General features: G+C 42.3%; 1 protein-coding gene across 1 annotated transcript; it reads left to right on the top strand.

Annotated features, from left to right (window-relative positions):
* The first annotated feature begins 11,533 nt into the window (after window positions 1–11,533).
* LOC146647366 (stonustoxin subunit beta-like) lies at window positions 11,534–16,043 on the top strand. Its single transcript, XM_085388981.1, has 4 exons — window positions 11,534–11,613; window positions 14,544–14,595; window positions 14,744–14,790; window positions 14,955–16,043. The coding sequence occupies exons 1-4, from the start codon at window positions 11,562–11,564 to the stop codon at window positions 15,506–15,508; spliced, it is 705 nt and encodes a 234-aa protein (XP_085245107.1). The 5' UTR covers window positions 11,534–11,561; the 3' UTR covers window positions 15,509–16,043.
* Window positions 16,044–21,843: the final 5,800 nt, after the last annotated feature.

The following is a 21,843-nucleotide window of genomic DNA, read 5'->3' as shown; positions in this document are numbered from 1 at the left end:
GCTTGTATGAGTGAATGAGACATGCTGTATACAGCACTTTGAGGACTCCAGGGGAGTAGAAAAGCGCTATATAAGAATGAGTCCATTTACCAAACACAAGGAGATTTACACACATGAGGCAGTACGATGCCACAAAGGGCAAAAGACATCAGAGGGCTTAAATATACAAGAGAGTAATGAGGGAAACACAGCTGGAACTAAGCTGATACAACGACACAGGAATCAAACCTGAATGCACTAAACACAGGACACGGGACTATCAAAATAAAACAGGAAACACACAGACACAAACTGACGCAGCGACTGGGGAGACAGGAAGAAACACAGAGAGAGACTGACTAACCACAAGAGAAGATTAGAGTCAGAGGGAGGGAGAACTATGATCACTAAGAACCTACGACCCAGAAACTAAACAGAAACTAAACGATCTAATAAGAACTCCAAATGACAAGAAAACCAAACATCAACCCATCCCCAGCTCTTTCTATCCTGGTCGTTGTGTCCTTGGGCAAGACACTTCACCTACCGCCTACTGGTGTTGGCCAGAGGGGCCGATGGAGCGATATGGCAGCCTCGCTTCTGTCAGTCTGCCCCAGGGCAGCTGTGGCTACAACTGTAGCTGCCTCCACCAGTGTATGAATGTGAGAGTGAATGAATAGTGGAATTGTAAAGCGCTTTGAGGGCCTAGAAAAGCGCTATATAAATGCAATCATTATTATTATGAGTAATACTCAGTATTCATTTATTTTCCAGTGTACTATTACTATTCTAGATTTAGATTAATGCATTTGTCACTTGTTCCTGAAGCGATGGTTCTACTAGTCAGTGATTTATCCTCAGACCTGCTCTGGACTGTGGAAAGGAGTTGTATCTGGCTCTACTCGTCCAGGAAAAGTTTCAGAAGACACACAATCAGAGGAAGCGCTACAATATGAAGGTAACATTAATGTGGGCTAAAGCTACAGTGTTGTACTGCATGCATGCAGGATCCAGGTATGATCCAGTTCATTTTACTTTGCTAGCCCCTTCCTCTGGAAGACACCACTGCTGCTTTAATCACAGCTACGTTAAATGATGGCAGCTAGTAACCGATGACTGAGCCGAGAGCGTGTCTGGGTCTCTGTTATCTGACGACCAGTTAAATTCTCTTTTTCATGTCGCTGGACTTGACAGAGGCTGTGTTTCAAAGACACACGCCTTAATGACAAGTTAGTTTTTTATGCTTTAACTTTTATATATTGTGTTTATGTTATTGTTTAAGGTCACTGATGCAGGTCTTATTCTTTATTTCTTCTTCTATAAATGTTCACTCTGGTAGATTCAGTTTTATTTATATAACAACAGCAGTTGTTGCTTTACATTGTGAAGTCCCTGCAATAATACAAGAGAGAAAACCCCGACAATCATGACCCGCTATGAGGAAGCACTTTGGCGACAGTGGGAAGGAAAAACTCCCTTTTAACAGGAAGAAACATCCAGCAGAACCAGAACCTGTTGTGACCAGTTGGGGTGATGGGAGGAAGACAGGACAGAGACCCACTGTGGAGGAGAGCCAGAGATGAATAATAACGAATGAGTCAATACAGAGAGGTGTATAAACACATAGTGAGTGAAGAAGAAAATCTCAGTGCATCATGGGAGTCTCCCAGCAGCCGACACCGACTGTAGAGTAACTGAAGGAGGTCTTGATGCACAATCAGTCATCCAGGTAAGTAAATCTCCAAAAGTTGGTTCTGTTCATCTGGACATAAATGCTACGTCCAGATTAACTAAAGGAGGATTCAGGGTCACTGATCCAGTCCTAACTATATGCTTTATCAACAATATACTTTAATACAAGTGAAGCATTTAAATAAACTGTAAAGTAACTTAAAGTAAATATTTCCTGTAGGATCATAAACCATCAAACTGACCAAAGAGCCACAAAGTAAAACAGATGTTGTGTCCAAAAGTGTCAGCTGTAACTGGGACTGCTGCTGCACCACAACACTCCTGCATGTCGTGTCCACAGACATGACGTCTCTCAGGTTTGTGTTTGAAGATCAAATCAAATAAGATGATGCTTCATTTGAACAAACAGTTGTGAACAAAAATCCTTCCCAACATACACAAACTATTCTGAGATGTTTCTTGAATTCAGGACTTCTTACACATTTTTCTCCAAATGTCTCAAGTTTCAGACTTTTTAACTGTGTGAGTATCAGCGACTCTCTGACTCTGTCTACATCGTTAATGTGACTTCTGCTTGTGTGACGTGTCACACGGCTCCCTTAAATCATTTTGGTTATAAAGTGTGTGAAGCACAGGAGGAGGAGTGACTGAGAGCAGAGAGGAGGAGCAGAGATTCAGGGAGGAGCTGAGCTGTTACTGAACTATAGAAGAGAGAAAAACCTCCACATTCAACAGAGTTCAACACAAAACAAACTTTATGTTCCTCAACATGCTGTCATTACATCACTGTGTGTTTCCTCTGATTCTTCTCACTCTCACAGGTCTGCTCACTTACACAGGAAACTATGTTCATTTCAAAGGATTCATTAACGTCAATTATTGATTGAAAACGTTCTCTCTTCCTTCAGGTGTCACATGTGATCAGCTCACTCCAGTAAAAGATGAAGAGTCCAGCGTAGAAGGCAGCACAGTTACTCTGACCTACAAATACACCACAGGTGCTAATTATTTCTTCTGGTATCGACAACATCCAGGAAAACCTCCAGAGTTCCTGATCTCACACTCACCTTCAGGATCAGTAGGAGTAGAAAAAATTCCTGGACTGAAGATTCAAGTGAAGGGAACAGAAATCAAGATGAACATCTCCTCTGCTGCAGTGTCTGACTCTGCTGTGTACTACTGTGCTCTGCAGCCCACAGTGACAGGAAACAGCAAAACTCTGTACAAAAACCTTTGGAGCAAAGACAACAGAATACTCCACAACATCCACTAGAGGGAGCCACACACTGTTAAACCTCTGATTCTTGTGTCATTGGACTGATGACAAAGACAACAGACTCATTTCAGTCTCATCTTTACTCAAATCTTCATCTTTCTCTCCAACAGAAATCAACCTGTCACTGATCAATAACAACATGATAAATGATTGATCACTGATCCCACAGAGGTGGTTGTAGGTAAAGTACAGACATCCAGGACTTTTTCCATCAACTTTTTTACTCCAAAGGGAAAAAGTGCAGAGTTAACTGAACCTTGTGCTACATTAATGTAAATGAATGCTATCAGCACACAGGAACACAAACTTTATTTCAGTGTAAATCTGAATTATATTAAAATCACTTCATTAGACTGAATCAGTGAAGTCGAACATGAGCAGAGAAAAAGAGGGAAAATGAAGACATTTCTGTTTTCTGTTGGCTCCATTAGAGAGTGACTGTGCCTCTCACAGGAACATGAGCAGAGAACAGGTTAAAGTGGATTCAGCAGGTGGGAACCCTAAAATCAGCTGTAGTGGCTCAGTGTGGGGAAAAGAATCAAACTCACAATCATTTCTGCTGAGAGCTCCAGTAGATTTGATTCAAGTACAGGCTGTGATCAGCTGATCTGAGCTTCACTGCTCTTTGTAATGTGAATTCAACCAGATGTGAGCAGGTGTTTGCGAGGATTCTGTCCGTGTGCTCCAGCTTCCTCCCACAGTTCAAAGACGTGCGCTTAGTGGGGTTAGGTTAGCTGGTGATTCTAAATTGCCCATAAGTGTGAATGGTTGTGTGTCTCTCTGTGTTACCCTGCCATAGACCAGTGACCTGTCCAGGCTGTGCCCCGCCTCTCGTCCTACAGTAGCTGGGATGGCTCCGCCCCCCTAAATCGGATCAGTGGAAGAGAATGGATGGATGGACGTAAGCAGATGTTTCTGGGCTGATTTGCATCCTCTACACTGACAGTACACTGATTCTGCTGTCTTTATTCTGCACTACACAGTTGGTGTGAAGGTGGAAATCAGTGAATGGATCTCAGCATCATCGGCTACAATTCATCTGAACTTCACATCGTTTACACACTTAAAGGGAGTCACATGCAAGCTTTACATTTTCAGTTCATCAGATAACTCTAACATACTCTGGTGATTAATCCATGAATGGGGCTGCCTTACATGTGTTACTGTTTAGCCTCAACCTTCCCTAAAGCTGCTTTGTGGAACAGACAGAGTGGAGTCAGGTTGGGGAGCATCCTCCAGCTCATGGAAGCTGGACGAAAAGACCAAACTGTTGATGAAATGACTTCACCTGCGTTTGTTAACACTGCTAGTTCATCAGTTTTCCCCTTTGACTCTCTGGAGACACTGGTGACCTTTGACCTTTTGTACTTATTATTATTCTTTTGATTCCTATCATAACTATTATTATGTGCTGTTATTATGTGTCATTTTCTGTGCACACTCTGTGCTCCCTGACCGTCTTATGAGTCTTATGCTCTTACAGAAAAGGTTTTTCCGACCTGTTGTAGGATTCAGGCCATCGCTCTCCACACCTCTGGTTCTCCAGTGTATATGTAGTTACAGATCTCATCACTCTCCGACTCCTCCCTTGCTGCTGACCTCACCTTCCAGACATTGTTGGAATGAGTAGGACAGATGTGGAGTCCGGCTCGAGGTACCAAGCTGTTGGAACAACTCTTCAACAAATGGAGAAACACAAGAGATGTGACTTTAAAGCTTTTAGTGACTTCAAGTGAGCTGCAGCAGCAACCATAACTTTGTGCGAGCGCTCTCTGGGGACGTCTCAGCGAGCTTCTTTTCTACAGACAAAGAGGATTTGTGTAGCATGTTGCATATCACCCTGGGACAGACGTGTAGGAGGACTTTCTCAGGAGTTGTATCTCCTGGGAACTTGCTGTGCTTTCGGTTACATGTGATAAGAGCCACGACACACAATTCTGACTTCTCACAATATTTCATGTGTTAAACAAAGACGTTGTATCATATCTAGTACGTTTTTCTAACGCCTGCTTTAACAGTCACTGTGTTCTGGTCACATCTTCCTCATAAATGAACACAAGTGGAGGAAACTCTCTCATCTACCACACACTCTCTCATGGCACCTTCAGCTATCACAGCCATGTCCAAAACATAATAGGATACGTTCAGTGCTCCCAGTGTTAATAACAGTGTAGGAACAGATTTATCTCTAAATCTCAGTGAATTATTATTTTTATTAGTTGTTCAAATACTCTCCTCCCAAAACGTTTCAGTCTGAAAGAAACACACATGCAACAAGGACAGCTGTAAAAACAACCAGCAGATGTTTCGCTGTTCATAAAGACTCTAAACAGGTTTCTCTCTGGCTCCACCCACTGGTGCTGAACTCAGCCAATGAGATGGTCTCTTCCTGCAGAACTACAGCCAGCCTGATGTTGAGAAGGCTGTGCAGCAGAGAGGCTGCTTAGTCTTTTCATTCTGCTGAACTTTGTTCATCTGCTGTGTGACTTCAGCACCTGAAACATGTTCCTTTACCTGTTTGTACTTTTCTCTCACTGCATAGGTGAGTGTTAGAACACAGAAAAGTCTCATTGTGACAAGATTTGATCAGAGTTATTATTAGCAGATTTCTTCATCTCATTATGCTCACAAAGGAAGAAAAAGACTGACTGACATGAATCATTCATTTGCAGCTTTGGGCTCCATGAACAGCATAAAGCAGGAACGTGCTGAAGAAGCTGTTGCAGAGCGAGGAAACATCAACCTGACCTGTACATATGATGGTCTTATCAACAATATCCAGTGGTACCGACAATACCAGAGATCCAGACCAGAGTTCCTGCTCTACATCACAGAGGGAGGATCAGTTCATCAAGCTGTGTCGGGATTCTCAGCTCACATTGACAAAACAGAGAAACGTGCAGATCTGGAGATCTCCTCTGCTGCAGTGTCTGACTCTGCTGTGTACTACTGTGCTCTGCAGCCCACAGTGACAGGAAACAGCAAAACTCTGTACAAAAACCTTTGGAGCAAAGACAACAGAATACTCCACAACATCCACTAGAGGGAGCCACACACTGGTAAACCTCTGATTCTTGTGTCATTGGACTGATGACAAAGACAACAGAGAAATGAAGCAGTAAAGATCAGAGACAGAGACAGAGCTGCTGTGGAAGCACAAAACTATTTGATTGGTTGAGCTATTAAACTGGCCCCGCCCACTAAAGTTGAGCAATGACATTATTTGTTGGTCATTGTGCTGCAGTGGAAGAACATTGTTCATGTGCTGTCTGTCTGGCTTTAATAACTCCAAAGACATGTTGCTGCACCTCTTTTTGCTTCTATCTCACATTATAGGTGAGTTTAAGAACAGGGATTAAAGTTTAGTTGAAGCTGCTGCATTAAGCAGATATACAGACTGCATTTCACTACTTTTCTTCTTTCTTTTTCCAGGACTAACAGCTGGAGACTCAATCACTCCTCAACAACCTGAAGTCACTAAAACAGAAGGAAAATCTGTCAAACTCACATGTAGCTATGAGACGAGTTACAGTGTTGCTGACCTTTATTGGTACAGACATCATTCTGACCTTCAGGCTCCTCAGTTTATACTCAGGAAAAGAGGAAAGGGGGGCACATATGAATATATTCCTGATAAACGTTATGACTCAGAAACATCTTCTACATCAACTAATCTGACCATAGCAGCCCTAACCCTGGCAGACACAGCTCTCTACTACTGTGCTCTACAAACACAGTGATACAAAGTGTAGAAGAGGCTGTACAAAAACCTGAACACAGATATCTGACTACTCTTCAAAGAGGAGGGAAGTGGTATTCAAAGCACAGCTTCATATCAGATGGATTCTGCTAATTCCTGTTTTATCAGAGTCACTGTGGTTACAGCTGCTAATGAAACACTGTGGGAGGATTCACATGAGCAGCAAATCCACATCAACCACAAACCAACTGCAGGAACGTTCAGACACAATAAAAACTGTCAAACATCAAAAGCTGCTCATTTACACTATTTTATATTTAGTGGATGAGGACATGCAGAAATGCAGCAGAAGCAAAATAAACAGAGTAACAGAGGTTTATCTCTTTAAGGTAAAATCTCTCACATGAAGCTAAAAGTCCAACCAGGAAGACCATCTCATGCTTGTTCCATTTATTCTCTTTGAACTCATCACATCAGATGATGATGCTCTCCTTCAGATTTGGTGAAAACATCAATGTCCTGCTCTCATTTCTCAAAGTCTCCCCCTCTCTGCTGTTCTTAGTTTTCATTTCAGTGTCAGATGGATGCAGCCCTCCTCCACCCCACACATTTCATCAGGACCAGAGTCTGTGGGTCCTTCCACTGAGTTCTTCAGCAGTCCTGCTCCACCACCAGGCTCCCTCTGATCGAAACACTGAGGACTGCTCACACATTTCTGCAGCAGCAGGGAGAGTTTCCAGTCAGCAGAGTTCATGAGTTCACATATTTTCTTTCACAGGAACTGCAGCAACATTTCAACATCACATCCTCTTTAGATTTTATAATTTTACAGAGATTATAAAAGACAAAAGTATGACTTTGGACGCAGGATTACACAATAGCAAACTTTAAATCTGATGAACCAGCAAAGACAGACTCGACATAGCTGCTGTAAACCAAGAAGAAAACACATGGAGGAAACCTGACAGCATTACTGTATATGTGTGAAACCAACAAGGCAAAACAAGCACAGAGTAAACATCCAATTTATCAGGAAGTGGGGACAAGGAAAGCACTAGAAATGAAGAGGATTAGGTAGACGGGGAAGCATCAGAAACATGAGGAAATAGTAAAGAGAAGAAAAACAGGAGAAGCTGTGAATGTGACAACCTGTGAGATTTGAACTAAAGACATGCTGGAACAGTGGGGACGAGATTTTCTCACCTTATTGTTTTGTACAAGAATATTTAAGGCATTCACACAGCTCAGTTAGATGTGGTCAATATAATGTGACTGGTACATGGTCAATGAACCTGATGGAGGAAATCAGAGATGACCCGGAGCCTGCGAGCAGAACCAGGTCCTGCATTTTTAGCTCCTGAGCTTGATACAAGCAGCAGAAATTAACAGTTGGTCTTCTTTCTTTTAAATTCATAATCTTTTGACAAACAAACATTTGTGTTAGTTGAAATTTGGCGGCTCAAACTGGTGCTGCTTGAAAGCTAACTCTTGGTCTGGTTTATGTCCCGAGTCTAACACACTGATCATGAGGAAGTTTTGGATTTTTAATGAAGGGTTTTCCCCTGACGCTGCTTCTTCAGGAAATCATCTGATCTACACTTATTATCTGTCCTAATGCAACATTTACCTGCAGGCCAGGTTTGACGCAGCATTGCTGAGCGGCCTCATTCTTCTGCTGGGAGTCAAAAAGAAAACGATCTATTAGTTCAAACTTTGACCCTGGCAGTCCCATGAAGACAGTGAAGCAGGACACAAACAGCCTGAAACTGTGACCTCTTCCAGTATTTCAGTGTTCCTTCCAACTAATGTTAGCTACACTGTCAAAAGCACAAAGCTTCCATCCAACAACCAAACACAAGCCCAGGTTTGGTGCAAAAGTGCAAACAGCCAGAACCCGTTCCAGGGAAGCAACTCTCCTGTCCACCAGCAAAAACCCCAACATAAAGGCATCAAGCTGGGGGAAACAGATGTATCCACCCTGGTTATCGCCAGGGCCTCCAACTTTGGCTGCCACCTAACCCACACTCTCTGTGGAGCCCCTCCCCTGGGCCTGGTCCAGCTTAGAGCCTCAGAAACCCCATCCCACGTACCCAGACATGGTCCACTGGTCAATGCAGCATGGATGTCTTCTGATTCATTCTTAGTCTTACCCCTCTCTCAGGACCAGTGTGCATATAGGGACCCTACCAGGGGCAAATTACCATTGAAAACAGAGCTCCTGGTATCATTTGGCACCATATCCCTCCACCATGATAAGGTGGAGATTCGTGGAGGAACATTACATCAAGTAGTTCCTGAATTATCTCTAAACATGTCCATGAGTTAATCAGTGAAGAAGCAAACGTATCACCTGTGTAAAGGAAAGCGAGCCTCATTCCTGTGTTTGTTCTGGCATATTGTGAAACCAGTTCGGTGAGTTTCTTTTCAGGAAACTGGAAACCTCCCAAACAGCCAAAGCAAAACCAGTTTGGTCCAAAGAACTCAGCCTTCACGTTATCATGAAGAAGAACAATTCTAACTAGATTCCAGCTCAGTATAAAAGAGCATCCAGTCAGTCAGTCAGTCAGTCAGTCAGCAGGTGTTTCCAGTGCAGGTACAGTTGAGTCCTTCTTTTCTGAGCAGTCTGAGCTCTTTAATCAGAGGACAACCAGGACTCAGCATCTCTGCTGTAAGTCTCTGATTCTTCATTTCTCATTTGTCTTAGCAGCAGCAGCAGATGTTGTTTCTGTTTTACTTTGAAGAAGGTTTTTCTTTCATCTGTCACATCAGAGATGGAGGATGTTGCAAAGAAAGAAGACATGAGAGGAACATGATTATTTTGTTTTCTTATTGTGAAACATCTTGGGACAGAAATGACATTATTCAGATTTTATGTCAGTGAAAGTGTTAAGTTTGCAGTACTGTGGTAAAGCTGAGAGGGGTAAACTTGGACTGGTGAAGAGTAGCTGAGCTGTTTGCATACATTTAATCAGACATTGTTTAACTGTAAGGTGCTGTTTGAGTTAATTCACCAAATTCTAGGTTTTTTGGGTTTTCGTAGTGGCTGGAAGCTGGAAATATGTAACATCTGAATTCGGTCGGCTAAATCCACAAAGAGCAGCTTCAGCTGATCACAACCTGGATACAAAGAAAACCTGAGTGGAGCTTCCAGTACAGGGTCTCATTTCCAAGTCGCCCACGCTGCCCCACTGCACCTGGGCTTAGAGTTTCCCCACCTGCCAAATCTCACTTTGATGCCTGATTAGGATCCCGTGTGTCTACATTCAATAGTCTTCAGGTTTATTAGGCTCAAGTCTTATTATCTATTAATCAGTATCAGCAATACATTTTCTCATTAATATTTTTAAAAATCAGTCCTGAATAATCCACAAGAAGCAGAGATGATGTGATGCACAGTGAAAATCCCAAGAGCTGATGTGATGTGACACATTCTGTCCCTCCAGCTCAACATGTCCTCTGATTTCTTTCTAGGTCAGAGATGGAGACGTGGACAGACAGTCAGGGTAAAAAAGTATGTTACTGTATGATTCATATGAGATATGTTGATTGTTTGATCTTAGCCTCTTGTAGTAACTTCCAAACCAATAATAATAATAATTACTGCAAATGACTGCATAAAAAAATCAGCTTGTGTTAAAATAATCTGAAGAGTTTCTGTTTGGTCTCTCAGATTTACCCAGTGACTCAACAATCACAGTCAAATCGCATCGCCCTGCTGATCAACATTGAAACGTTTAATACAAGTTTATACAAATGTAGAGCTGCGAAAGATGAGAAAGTCATGCAAAGTCTACTTCAAACTCTTGGATATGAGGTAGTGAGATGTGGGGACATCACTGCAAAGGTAACTTTTAAAAGCAGAAAAGGTTTCTTCACTTGCACCCAGTTTTACAAACTGGTTAAATGATCCAGTGACGGATTTCTTCTCACAGATGATCGATAAACCTCTGAAAGAATTTTCTGAACACCCAAAACTGGCCCTCACAGACAGTGTGTTTGTGACTTTGGTGTGTTATGGAGGCACGGGAACTGAGGAGTTTGAAATTGACCAAATCTTTCAGCACTTAAACTCAAAGAACTGTCCTGCACTGAAGGACAAACCAAAGATCGTCATTATTCACGCCTGCAGAGGAGGTGATTCTCATCTGTCCTCACACACCCAACAAACAGCATGAATGAATCTTCAATGAATTTACTGTTAATATTTGTTCATTTGAAAAGGTAAAAGATCGACACGTTTCAGTAAGTCTGTGTGTTTGTTTCAGTGGGGGAGGAATCGGTGGATTTACTTGATAGGACACAATTTGTGCCCACAGACGACATCGAATCTCTGTCAGTGAACTCTGTCAAAGGTCCTCGGACACACAATGAAAAGGATTTCATCATTTTTCATTCCAGCACCACTTGTAAGTGCACCACCCTCCAATAAGTAACATTTAGAACAATCAAACACCGCCTAACTACAGATATGATCTGGTTCTGTTTGCTTGCAGACACAGGTTCATACACTCATGAAACATACGGTTCTGCCTTCATCCAACACATCTGTGAGGCTGTCAAAAAGCACTGCCTTAGAGATGACATTGAGGAAATATTCAGAACGGTAAGTTTGGCAAGTGGAATATATGGAATACACAAATACATACGACAAGAGGCTATCTATCTATCTATCTATCTATCTATCTATCTATCTATCTATCTATCTATCTATCTATCTATCTATCTATCTATCTATCTATCTATCTATCTATCTATCTATCTATCTATCTATCTATCTATCTATCTATCTATCTATCTATCTATCTATCTATCTATCTATCTATCTATCTATCTATCTATCTGTGTGTGGAATCATGTTAAGTGCAGTCTAACCAACAGGTCATGCAAAGCTTTGAAGAATTCCCATCTGAGCAGATGCCAACCAAAGAGAGAGACACTCTGACAAAGCGCTTCTACGTGTTTCAAAGTTAGTGTTACAGGTTTTTGATGTGACTTTAAGATATTGTGTTGTTTTGGGATGACAGGACACACGAGACTGCATGAAATGTTCAGTCTGGTTTATTCACATCGATGAGCGACTGATGGAACTAAAGAGCAATGATGATGATGATGATGAACAAAACAGAAAAGCATCCCACAACATTACAGTTTTTCTCAGTCGCTTTGGTGCGTTTCTCAGATCAGAATTGAAATTCTCATAACTATTAGTTCAACCTCCACAACACTCAGTCATTTGTGCACATCATAGTAGCAATTTCTCCTCTCTCTGAACAAACTGCAAATGATTTTGGACATGAATCAGTTGCTTCCATACATTTCCCTGCTGCTTTCTGACATTTCCATTTGCTTATGTCATGTCAGTCAAAAGTAATCATACCTATGGATGCTGAATAGTCGTTCCCAATAAAACTAATAGTCATACATCCATTGCTTGAGTCATCACACACAAAATTGTTGAACTAGTTATCACATGCCAAATATTGGCCATCTGTCAAGCAAATCCTATACCTTTCTGTATCATTGTTCCTGGAAATGTCTCCGAAATTGAACAATTGATCTCGGGTGAATTACAGCTGTCACTCATGAGGAGGCGTGTGAAAGTTTAGTTGTAACCAATGACAAACAACTTGTTCACTGTCAATTATGGATGAATCCTGTGAATCCCCAATTGGCAAGCATATATAAACTGCGCAGGAGCTATTGTGTACCATTTCTACACTTCTGTGACACAAAATGGAAGGTCAGCACCGTGGAAGAGGGGTGAGGATGTGGGGAGGAAGGGGAAGAGGGAGAAGAGGCAGATATAGGCGGATTCCCAATGAAATAAGGGCTACAATTGTGGACCATGTTGTCAATCACAGCCTCACCATGGAGGAGGCTGGTCGAAGGGTGCAACCCAATATTGGAAGAACTACTGTCAGTTCAATCATTCAAACATTCCGTAGGGAAAACAAGTATGCAAACAGTAATACACTGTACTGTACTGTGCCATCTCAGACACATCACATGTTACTGTACTGTATTTGCAATTTCACAAAAAGTTCACTCTGCACCACATAGGATTGTAAGACAACCTCGCGGAGGCGGAAGAGGGCCCCTTTTTACCCCACAGCAAGAAGAAGCCATTTGTGCAATGGTCATTGCAAACAATGCAATAAAGCTGAGAGACATACAAAGCGCTGTCATAGAGAATTACACGGTATTTGGCAATATTGAATCTGTTCCAATTTCAACAATTGACAGAGTACTCAAGACAAATGAAATCCACATGAGCAAATGGCCCTGCTAGCAGCCATGGATGCAGCATGTGACGACATCAAAGCAGGGTCCTGCAGAGGATGGATTCGCCACTCCAGGAGATACTTTCCTCGCTGCATTGCGAGGGATAACATCTGTTGTGATGTAGATGAAAATATGTGGCCAGACAGACAGGAACGTCTGGATGTGCCAGAATGATTTACTGTACTGTTACATGTGCTGTTTATTGTTCACATTAGTGCACAGCTCTACCAAATGGGTGATTTTATGTTTACATGTATTCTACAGTGAACAGGTGACTGTAGCATATTTTTCTTTTGCACACTTCTGTAGGATTACAAACACTTCTACACAATGGAAATGTGAAACGTACGTATTCAGTGTCTCAGTTACTCCCAAGACTCCCATAACATCTACAGTGACTTCACTGCACATTTCAGATGGCTGTACAGGTAGGCCATAGTGCTGTCGTCAGCATTTTCAGGTGTCACCAATTGTTTTTGCAATGGGAAACACTGAAATTATAAACTGTCATAGTGGAAACATGACAATGCCATTTGACTATCTTGTTCATAAAGATGGTGTCAAGACTTTTCATTTTGATGGCACTGACAGTTTCATTGACATGGATACTTGCTTTTGAGGTGTGGATAATCAATTCTGTGCATGTGACGTGCTTTTGCAGGCTATCCACTAGGTTTTGCAGTTTGCACTAATTGTTTTGGGAAATGCACTAACTGCTGTGCAAATGTTAATGGTGTTCTGAGGAACGCACCAAAGCGACTGAGAAAAACTGTAATTTCCCCGTAGACAGTTCTGTGTGGCATCAGTCCATATGAGAGTCCTCCATGATCCCACAGGGCTTCAATATTGAGGTCCAGGCTCTGAGGAAGCCGGTGCATGGCTCACAGTGTTTCATTGTGTTTGTGTTTCATTGTGTTTGTGAAGTTCACCTGATCGACACACCAGCTGTCAACAACTGTACCATCCGTGCTCCAGTTATGTTGAGTCTTCCCAGGCACCTCAACCCCTACTCACATCTTGCGTCTCAATGGGTCACATGATAGAGTGAGGCAAGGTTTCACCATAGTTTCATCCAAAAGCTCTGCTGATAATGACCCACACCTTTTTTTATAACTTGGATCTTGTGATGAGGCACATGATCAATAGTGTGCCTATGATCCTCTTAAGTGGACAACTCCCACTAGAGTTTAAACACCAAAGGAGAAACCTCTTCAAAAAGCTTAATGAGGTCCAGTCGCCGTCTTCCAAAGCTGCTTAGATCGAATAAACGGTAAATGGACTGGTTCTTATTTAACTCAACACAACGTGCCTCATTCACCTTTTCTATATAAGAGCTTTCTATCTAACATGCACACATATTTATATTCTGATGGATGCGTTGAATCCATCAATCTTCTTCAGTAGTTTATGTAGACTAAAAATGACCATGACAAGCAGAGGACGAATGTCAGCACATCAAAGTCTCTTGGTGGCTTTACTGCTTCCACTCAACTGATATATGAGGAAAAAACACTTTGACTTCCTACTTTTGTTCTGTTTCATTCAAAAAAACAAAACATGTAGGTGTTGTGAAAATTGTAATATTTGATTTTAAAAGAGCAATTCTGATTCAAGATGCACCTGAAGAAGTGAAGCAGTGGTCTGCAGGAAAGGAGTCTCTAAACAGGTATGAACAGATCCCTTCACTCAGCCTGTTTGTTTTATGCAGATGTAAGAGCTACATGAAGTCTTCCCTCTGTGACAGTATGAGTGATGATGTCCATGTTAGCATGTTGCCAACGACTGTGCTGGTTTGACCCCTCCTCTCCCTGCAGGGTGGAGCCTGATGGCGTCCGACGGGTGAGCTCGGATCTGAAGAAGTGTACGTTTGATTTTATGATGATTCTTGGAAACAAATCCAACCGTCTTTAAACTACTGTGTCGCTCATTCATATCTCTGATATCAGGAGTCACCATCAAAGAGCCGATCAACGAATAGATGATCGATCAATAACTGCAGCTGGATTTATTTGTTCTCTCTATCAGATTCCTATCAACTCACAATCGACCCAAACACAGTATACAAATGGATCCAGCTGTCTGACAGCAACAGAGAGGTGATGCGTTTGAATGCACAGCAGCCATATCCTGATCATCCAGAGAGATTTGACCGCCCTCAGCTGCTGTGCACAGACGGGCTGACTGGTCCTTGTTACTGGGAGGTTGAGTGGAGTGGATATGTTTCTATAGCAGTGAGCTACAAAGGAATCAAACGGAGAGGACACAGTGATGACTGCTTGTTTGGACTGAACAGTCAGTCCTGGAGCCTGGACTGCTCTTACTCTTACTCTGTCTTGCACAATAACACAGAAACCTTCATCCCCAAAGACGTTGTCTCCAACAGAGTAGCAGTGTATGTGGACCATCCTGCCGGCACGCTGTCCTTCTACAATATCTTCTTGGACTCTCTGATCCACCTCCACACCTTCAACACCACATTCACTGAACCTCTGTATCCTGGATTTGGAGTCTGGTCTCATAATTCTTCAGTGAGAATAATGAAGCCGGTCCATGTGCACTGCTCTCCTCCAACAGAGTAGCAGTGTATGTGGACCGTCCTGCCGGCACAGCAAACAACCTCTATCCTGGATTTGAAGCTTGGTTTCATAATTCTTCAGTCAGTCTGTGCTTAGTTCAGTATAAAACTCTGAGAAGCACTGCTAAATAGACCTTTCAGTCTGCATCTTGCACTCAAAAACACTTTCAGATTCATGGATTCAATGATTTAATGTTTTAAACTCCTCTAAATGATTCCTTCTTAATTTCAATCCGTTGAAGATTGAAGCTTCCAGCAACCGTAGAGTGTGAGCCAGGGTCCAAGCTGGACAGGTCACCAATCTGAGACAGGGCTGACATTAACTTCATTCCACTAACTGCATGTCTTTGGACTGTGAGAGGAAGCTGGAGCACCCAGAGAGAATCCAAACAAACAAGCTGAGAACATACAAACTCCACACATGAAGGTGAAGTTGGACTCGGGACTTTGTTGCTGTGAGGTGACGGTGCTGACCTCTGCACCAAAGCTCTTCTGACATGGGGCTGAGAAAATATTTTGCACTGCTGATCAGAAAGAGAAATTCCTGCAATCATATGAAGTCCAGATATGTAATAGTCATTAACATGATCAGAGCCACGAGTGGTTTTAATCTCAGGAAGTTTATACAACAACTTGTAGCACCAACTGTAGTTAAATGAGGCTGCACAACATGAAATGCAGACTACAGAATTTCACTTTAATAATACTGAATGAGAGGAGCAGCAGCTAAGTCGTCTACATAAACCTGGAACAGTGTTTATTGATAGGCTGCGGACACTGCGCTGGTTGCCTGGGGTCAGGAAACTCTCAGGGTTTGCCTGCTCTCGTTGTGCCTAACTGAGCTAGTCTGGGTAAACAGGCACAACATTCACTGGCTTCATCTGGACTGAACCACGGGGAGAACCGGTGACAAGAACACTCTTCCTCCTGGAAGAGGGAGCATGGCTCCTCATCCTCCCACCACAACCACACCAATGATGAAGCTGGTTCATTCATGGAACTGTCTGGAATGCCGAATAACAGGAGCTCTTACAAGCTGGGCACCAGCGTCACAGCTTGAATGCTGGGTGGCAGCGGTGATGGTGGTGACCTGGGTGACCGGTGCAATAAGACTGCTGACTAAGAAGGCAGCAACAGACGAACTCCAGAAAACTCATCTCCAGTCAACCAGGGAACACATGATGGTAGGTCAACATAGACTGACACAGACACTGAGGAATAAACAGCACTATTTAAACACCCGAGGGTCAGAGGCATCAGGAGAAACAAGAGTGTAACAAGACGCAGGTGAGGATCATCAGAAGCAATGAGACAGAAGGTAAAACTAGACCAGCAACCGTCAGGACGTCAGAACCTTTAACTAGGGGAGCTGACACGAGAGGACACGATTGGAAAGGGAACAAATTAAACTCTGAACCAGGTGAACAAAATTACTGCAAATACTTTGTGTTACAAATATTTTTCAGAGTCACCTATTTTAATGCAGCCCCTCACTCTGACAGTGTAATTTCACAGGATTAACTAATTTATTTGGATCACGTTTGAAATGTCATGATTTTTGCTGTAGATTAACAGATGGGAGCATTCAGACCACTGCAGTAGCAACAACCAGTTCAGTCAGCGCTACTTTCTCCTGAGATGAAGCCAAAATGTTCCTTTCTTTCTTTCCGTGTTTAGAAGCATCTGGACCTGCTCGTCATCACTCGTGTCCACTTCTTACACTTACAGTGCATTTTTGAGGAACACCTTTACTGTGTATATATCACGGTTATTATAGTGAACTAATATAATCTGCATGTGAAAAGCCTTTTGGTTAACTAAAACAAAAATAAAAACTAGACCTGAAATTATTTTGTGAACTTGGAAAAAAGAAAGATTAACGGTGGAAATCCCCGTAGTTTCAATATTTGTGAATTTGATCAAAACGTTCAGAATGTGCTTTATGAGGCTTTATGTGACGTTTGCCATCCAGGCAATAATAATTAATAAAGACTAAAACTAAAACAGACAATGACAGTTAAAAATAAATATTCTTAAACATTGCAAACTAAACTGAAATGATTCAACTCAATCTAAAAACTTATTAAACCTACATTGAATTAAAAGCCAAATGTGATGGTCTCTGTCGTCTCCAGCTGATTTCTCGGTTTGTTTGCTGTCTGTCTCTCGACTTTAGTTTTCTCTCTCTCCTCTGTCTGTGTTCCTTTGTTGTTGTTTGTGTTCCTTTGTTGTTGTTTGTGTTCCTTTGTTGTTGTTTGTGTCATTCTTCACTGGACTGTTGAATTAGTGAAGCCCTGGCTCCTCCTGCTCAGTGTTTGTGCTGCTTCTGATGCTTCAAGATACTTGCTGTGTGTTTCTTCTGTGTAGACTTCTGGTTTTGATCTTCCCAGGTGTGTGGTAAGACAAACCCTGAGTTGAGAGTGTTGTGTGGACTCCTTTCCTCCCTGGAGTCCCTGGAGCACTATACGCCTCCAATGAACTTTACAAATCATATATTTGAGTCCAACCTGCCCACGAACACAGATACAAAAAGTCAAAATATGTAATGTAAAGCCTTAAGACTGCATTATAATAAACAACTAAATGTTCCAAAATGCAAAACAGAACTACGAATGTTGAACAACCTTAAAAGTTCAAACATTATTAATCGCACCAAATTCCAACAACAGTCCCCTCAAGGTGCTTTATATTGTGAGGTAGACCCTACAATAATCAGACCCAAGATCATGTGCAGCCGATATTTTACAGAATCTGTCCTCTGTGTTGGAAAGGCTGTCAACTGTGTGTGGGAGCCCCCTTGTGGCAAGAGGGCACAGGTGCACTATTGAACACATGTTCCAGGGATCAGAGTTTGAGCGGACTGACTCAGCGGGGGATGTCGACACACAGTGTGAGTCGTGCGCGTTGCTAAAGAACTGAGTGGACGTGGAGCCCTGCCTGGAAAGGACAGCTTTAGTCTTTTAGGCATTTAGTGGATGTAGAAGTGCAATGTGTATTGGCCTGTTCAACTGTGTGGCTAGTTCATGCTGCTAACGTTGTACACAATAATAATAATGCACACTTTGCATTGATCCCCGTGGGGAAATTCACTCAGTGAAGCAGTGGGCAGACACCAGTGCAGCGCCCGGGGAGCACTGTGTGGGGATGGTACCTTGCTCAGGGGTACCTCAGGGTAGCCGTTCAGGGGATTCGAACCCCTGACCTTACGATCATGGGGCAACCGCTTTGGTTGATTGGCTGTTTTGTGTTGTTGGGTGTATTGGCAATTAATGTCATGGACTGTAAGGTTTTCTGAGTAGTGCATGGAGATCTTCATATCGGAATTTCCATTTGTAGTTCTGGTCAGACTGGAAGAAAGCTCATGAATCTTAATTCATGACTTAAATGTTTGTTATATTCAGTATTTTGTATATGTTCTGCTCTTGTTAGCTAACAGCTAACAGCCCCCCCACCTACGAGTTCTTGTACATCCTCTGAAAGCCTGCGGTTGCATTACTGTGCTGCTGTGCTGCGCTGTTAAGCTACAGAATCACAGTAAAGACGGAATAACCTTATTTGTGCGTCCTGTGTGTTCTGACCGACACCGCAAGGTGAACACCACTGCTATTCAGCCAACGCCGATACAGTCCTGGGTTCAACCCAAATTACCTCAGAATCAGAACAGAAGTAGAAAGAATGGCTTCCCACGTGTGGGACTAATAAAGGTTATCTTATCTTATCTTATCTTATTCTAAGTACACAGCAGATTGTCTCTCTCACTCACTGTCTGACTGCTACAACTATCACAGCCGAACATAAAGACAGGTTCAGATATGCTTTTTTCCCTGCTGTCAAATAATTGTGTAGTTATCAGTGAATTCACTGTCACTGATGATTCCAGGGAATCCTCTCCTCCCCAAACTTTACAGTCTGAACGGGAAACTTGTGCAGACACTGATGTGGAGAAGCCAGCCGTAAAAGTCACTGTCTGGATGTACTTGTACTTGTAACTGCACCTCTTTAGTTTCTTTTAACACCAGCAGATGTTTCGCTGTTCATAAAGACCCTAAACAGGTTTCTGTCTGGCTCCACCCACTGATGCTGAACTCAGCCAATGAGATGGTCTCTCTGTGCAGAACTACAGCCTGATATTGAGGAGAAGGCTGTGCAGCAGAGAGGCTGCTTAGTCTTTTCATTCTGCTGAACTTTGTTCATCTGCTGTGTGACTTCAGCACCTGAAACATGTTCCTTTACCTGTTTGTACTTTTCTCTCACTGCATAGGTGAGTGTTAGAACACAGAAAAGTCTCATGGTGCCAAGATTTGATCAGGAAATAAAAACCAGAGGAGACACAGATTCAGGGAGGAGCTGAGCTGCGACTGAAGAGCAGACGAGACAGAGAAACCTCCACATTCAACACAGAAGATTCAGTCCAACATGTTGTTGTTGGGCTGTTATGAAACTTCTCTGTTAATCATCATGATTCTAACAGGTACATGTGAAAAAACTTCATCCTAATATTTTAATTATTATTCACGATTTCTTTGTAAAATATTTACAGATTTCTGTTTCTTTAGGTGTCAGCTGTCAACAACTCACTGCCAGCAAAGCTGAAGAGTCCAGTTTGGAAGGCAGCACAGCTACTCTGTCCTACAGATACTCCAGACAAGCAACTGGAAGTGATCAGTTCTACTGGTATCGACAATATCCTGGAAAACCACCAGAGTTCCTGACCTTTAACTTGGGAACACAAAACACAACAAATTCCAAACTTTCTGTCAGAATGGTCGATGACAGAAATGGTCTGAACCTTCAGATCTCCTCTGCTGCAGTGTCTGACTCTGCTGTGTACTACTGTGCTGTGAGGCCCACAGTGACAGGAAACAGCAAAACTCTGTACAAAAACCTTTGGAGCAAAGACAACAGAATACTCCACAACATCCACTAGAGGGAGCCACACACTGTTAAACCTCTGATTCTTGTGTCATTGGACTGATGACAAAGACAACAGAGAAATGAAGCAGTAAAGATCAGAGACAGAGACAGAGCTGCTGTGGAAGCACAGAACTGTTTGATTGGTTGAGCTATTAAACTGGCCCCGCCCACTGAAGCTGTGCTCATCCAATGACATTATTTGTTGGTCATTGTGCTGCAGTGGAAGAACATTGTTCATGTGCTGTCTGTCTGGCTTTAATAACTCCAAAGACATGTTGCTGCACCTCTTTTTGCTTCTATCTCACATTATAGGTGAGTTTAAGAACAGGGATTAAAGTTTAGTTGAAGCTGCTGCATTAAGCAGATATACAGACTGCATTTCACTACTTTTCTTCTTTCTTTTTCCAGGACTAACAGCTGGAGACTCAATCACTCCTCAACAACCTGAAGTCACTGAAACAGAAGGAGAATCTGTCACACTCACATGTAGCTATGAGACAAGTGTTAGCTATATCGAGCTTCACTGGTACAGACATGATTCTGACCTTCAGGCTCCTCAGTTTATACTCTGGAAAAGAGCAAGAGGATCCACAACTCAGTATATTCCTGATAAACGATATGACTCAGAAACAGCTTCTTCATCAACTAATCTGACCATAGCAGCCCTAACCCTGGCAGACACAGCTCTCTACTACTGTGCTCTAGAAACACAGTGATACAAAGTGTAGAAGAGGCTGTACAAAAACCTGAACACAGATATCTGACTACTCTTCAAAGAGGAGGGAAGTGGTATTCAAAGCACAGCTTCATATCAGATGGATTCTGCTAATTCCTGTTTTATCAGAGTCACTGTGGTTACAGCTGCTAATGAAACACTGTGGGAGGATTCACATGAGCAGCAAATCCACATCAACCACAAACCAACTGCAGGAACGTTCAGACATGAAGACATTTTATTCCTTATTTAGTGATGATGTGTGTAAAAAGCATCAGAAGTCAAATACAGTAACTAGTAATAAACTCCCAACATTGTTGGTGCATTAATGATGTTTTACAGCTGAAAGATTTACTTTGTTATTCTCACATTTTCTCCTGCATGGTTTAAACTTTTCCTTCATTTTTTTTATGAGAATCACGTCTTTGTGTTTTCTCGCGATGATGTCATAGGTACAGTTTCTCCTCTGTGTTCTGATTGGACATTTAAATCATTGATGGTATCAGATCCATTTCACACGTTGTTGAAGTTCAGTCTGAAGTCACTTTAAGTCTCAAAGCTTCACTTTAACCTGCAAAGACCAACAACGTCTCATTTCCTACTGATTCTTCTCCCCACACTGCACCACTACACCGGATATCAGGACTCCACACTCTCCAAATTCCCAGTGTTAAAATTCAGTCATGAAACATTTTGGCAGATACAAGAAG

This window comes from Rhamphochromis longiceps, linkage group LG18 (assembly GCF_057381845.1).
Source record: "Rhamphochromis longiceps isolate RC_006_pf linkage group LG18, R_longiceps_female_GT1.1, whole genome shotgun sequence".
Taxonomy (NCBI): Eukaryota; Metazoa; Chordata; class Actinopteri; order Cichliformes; family Cichlidae; genus Rhamphochromis; species Rhamphochromis longiceps.
Note: the sequence above shows the minus strand (reverse complement) of the source record. Positions and strands in the feature narration are given on the sequence as shown.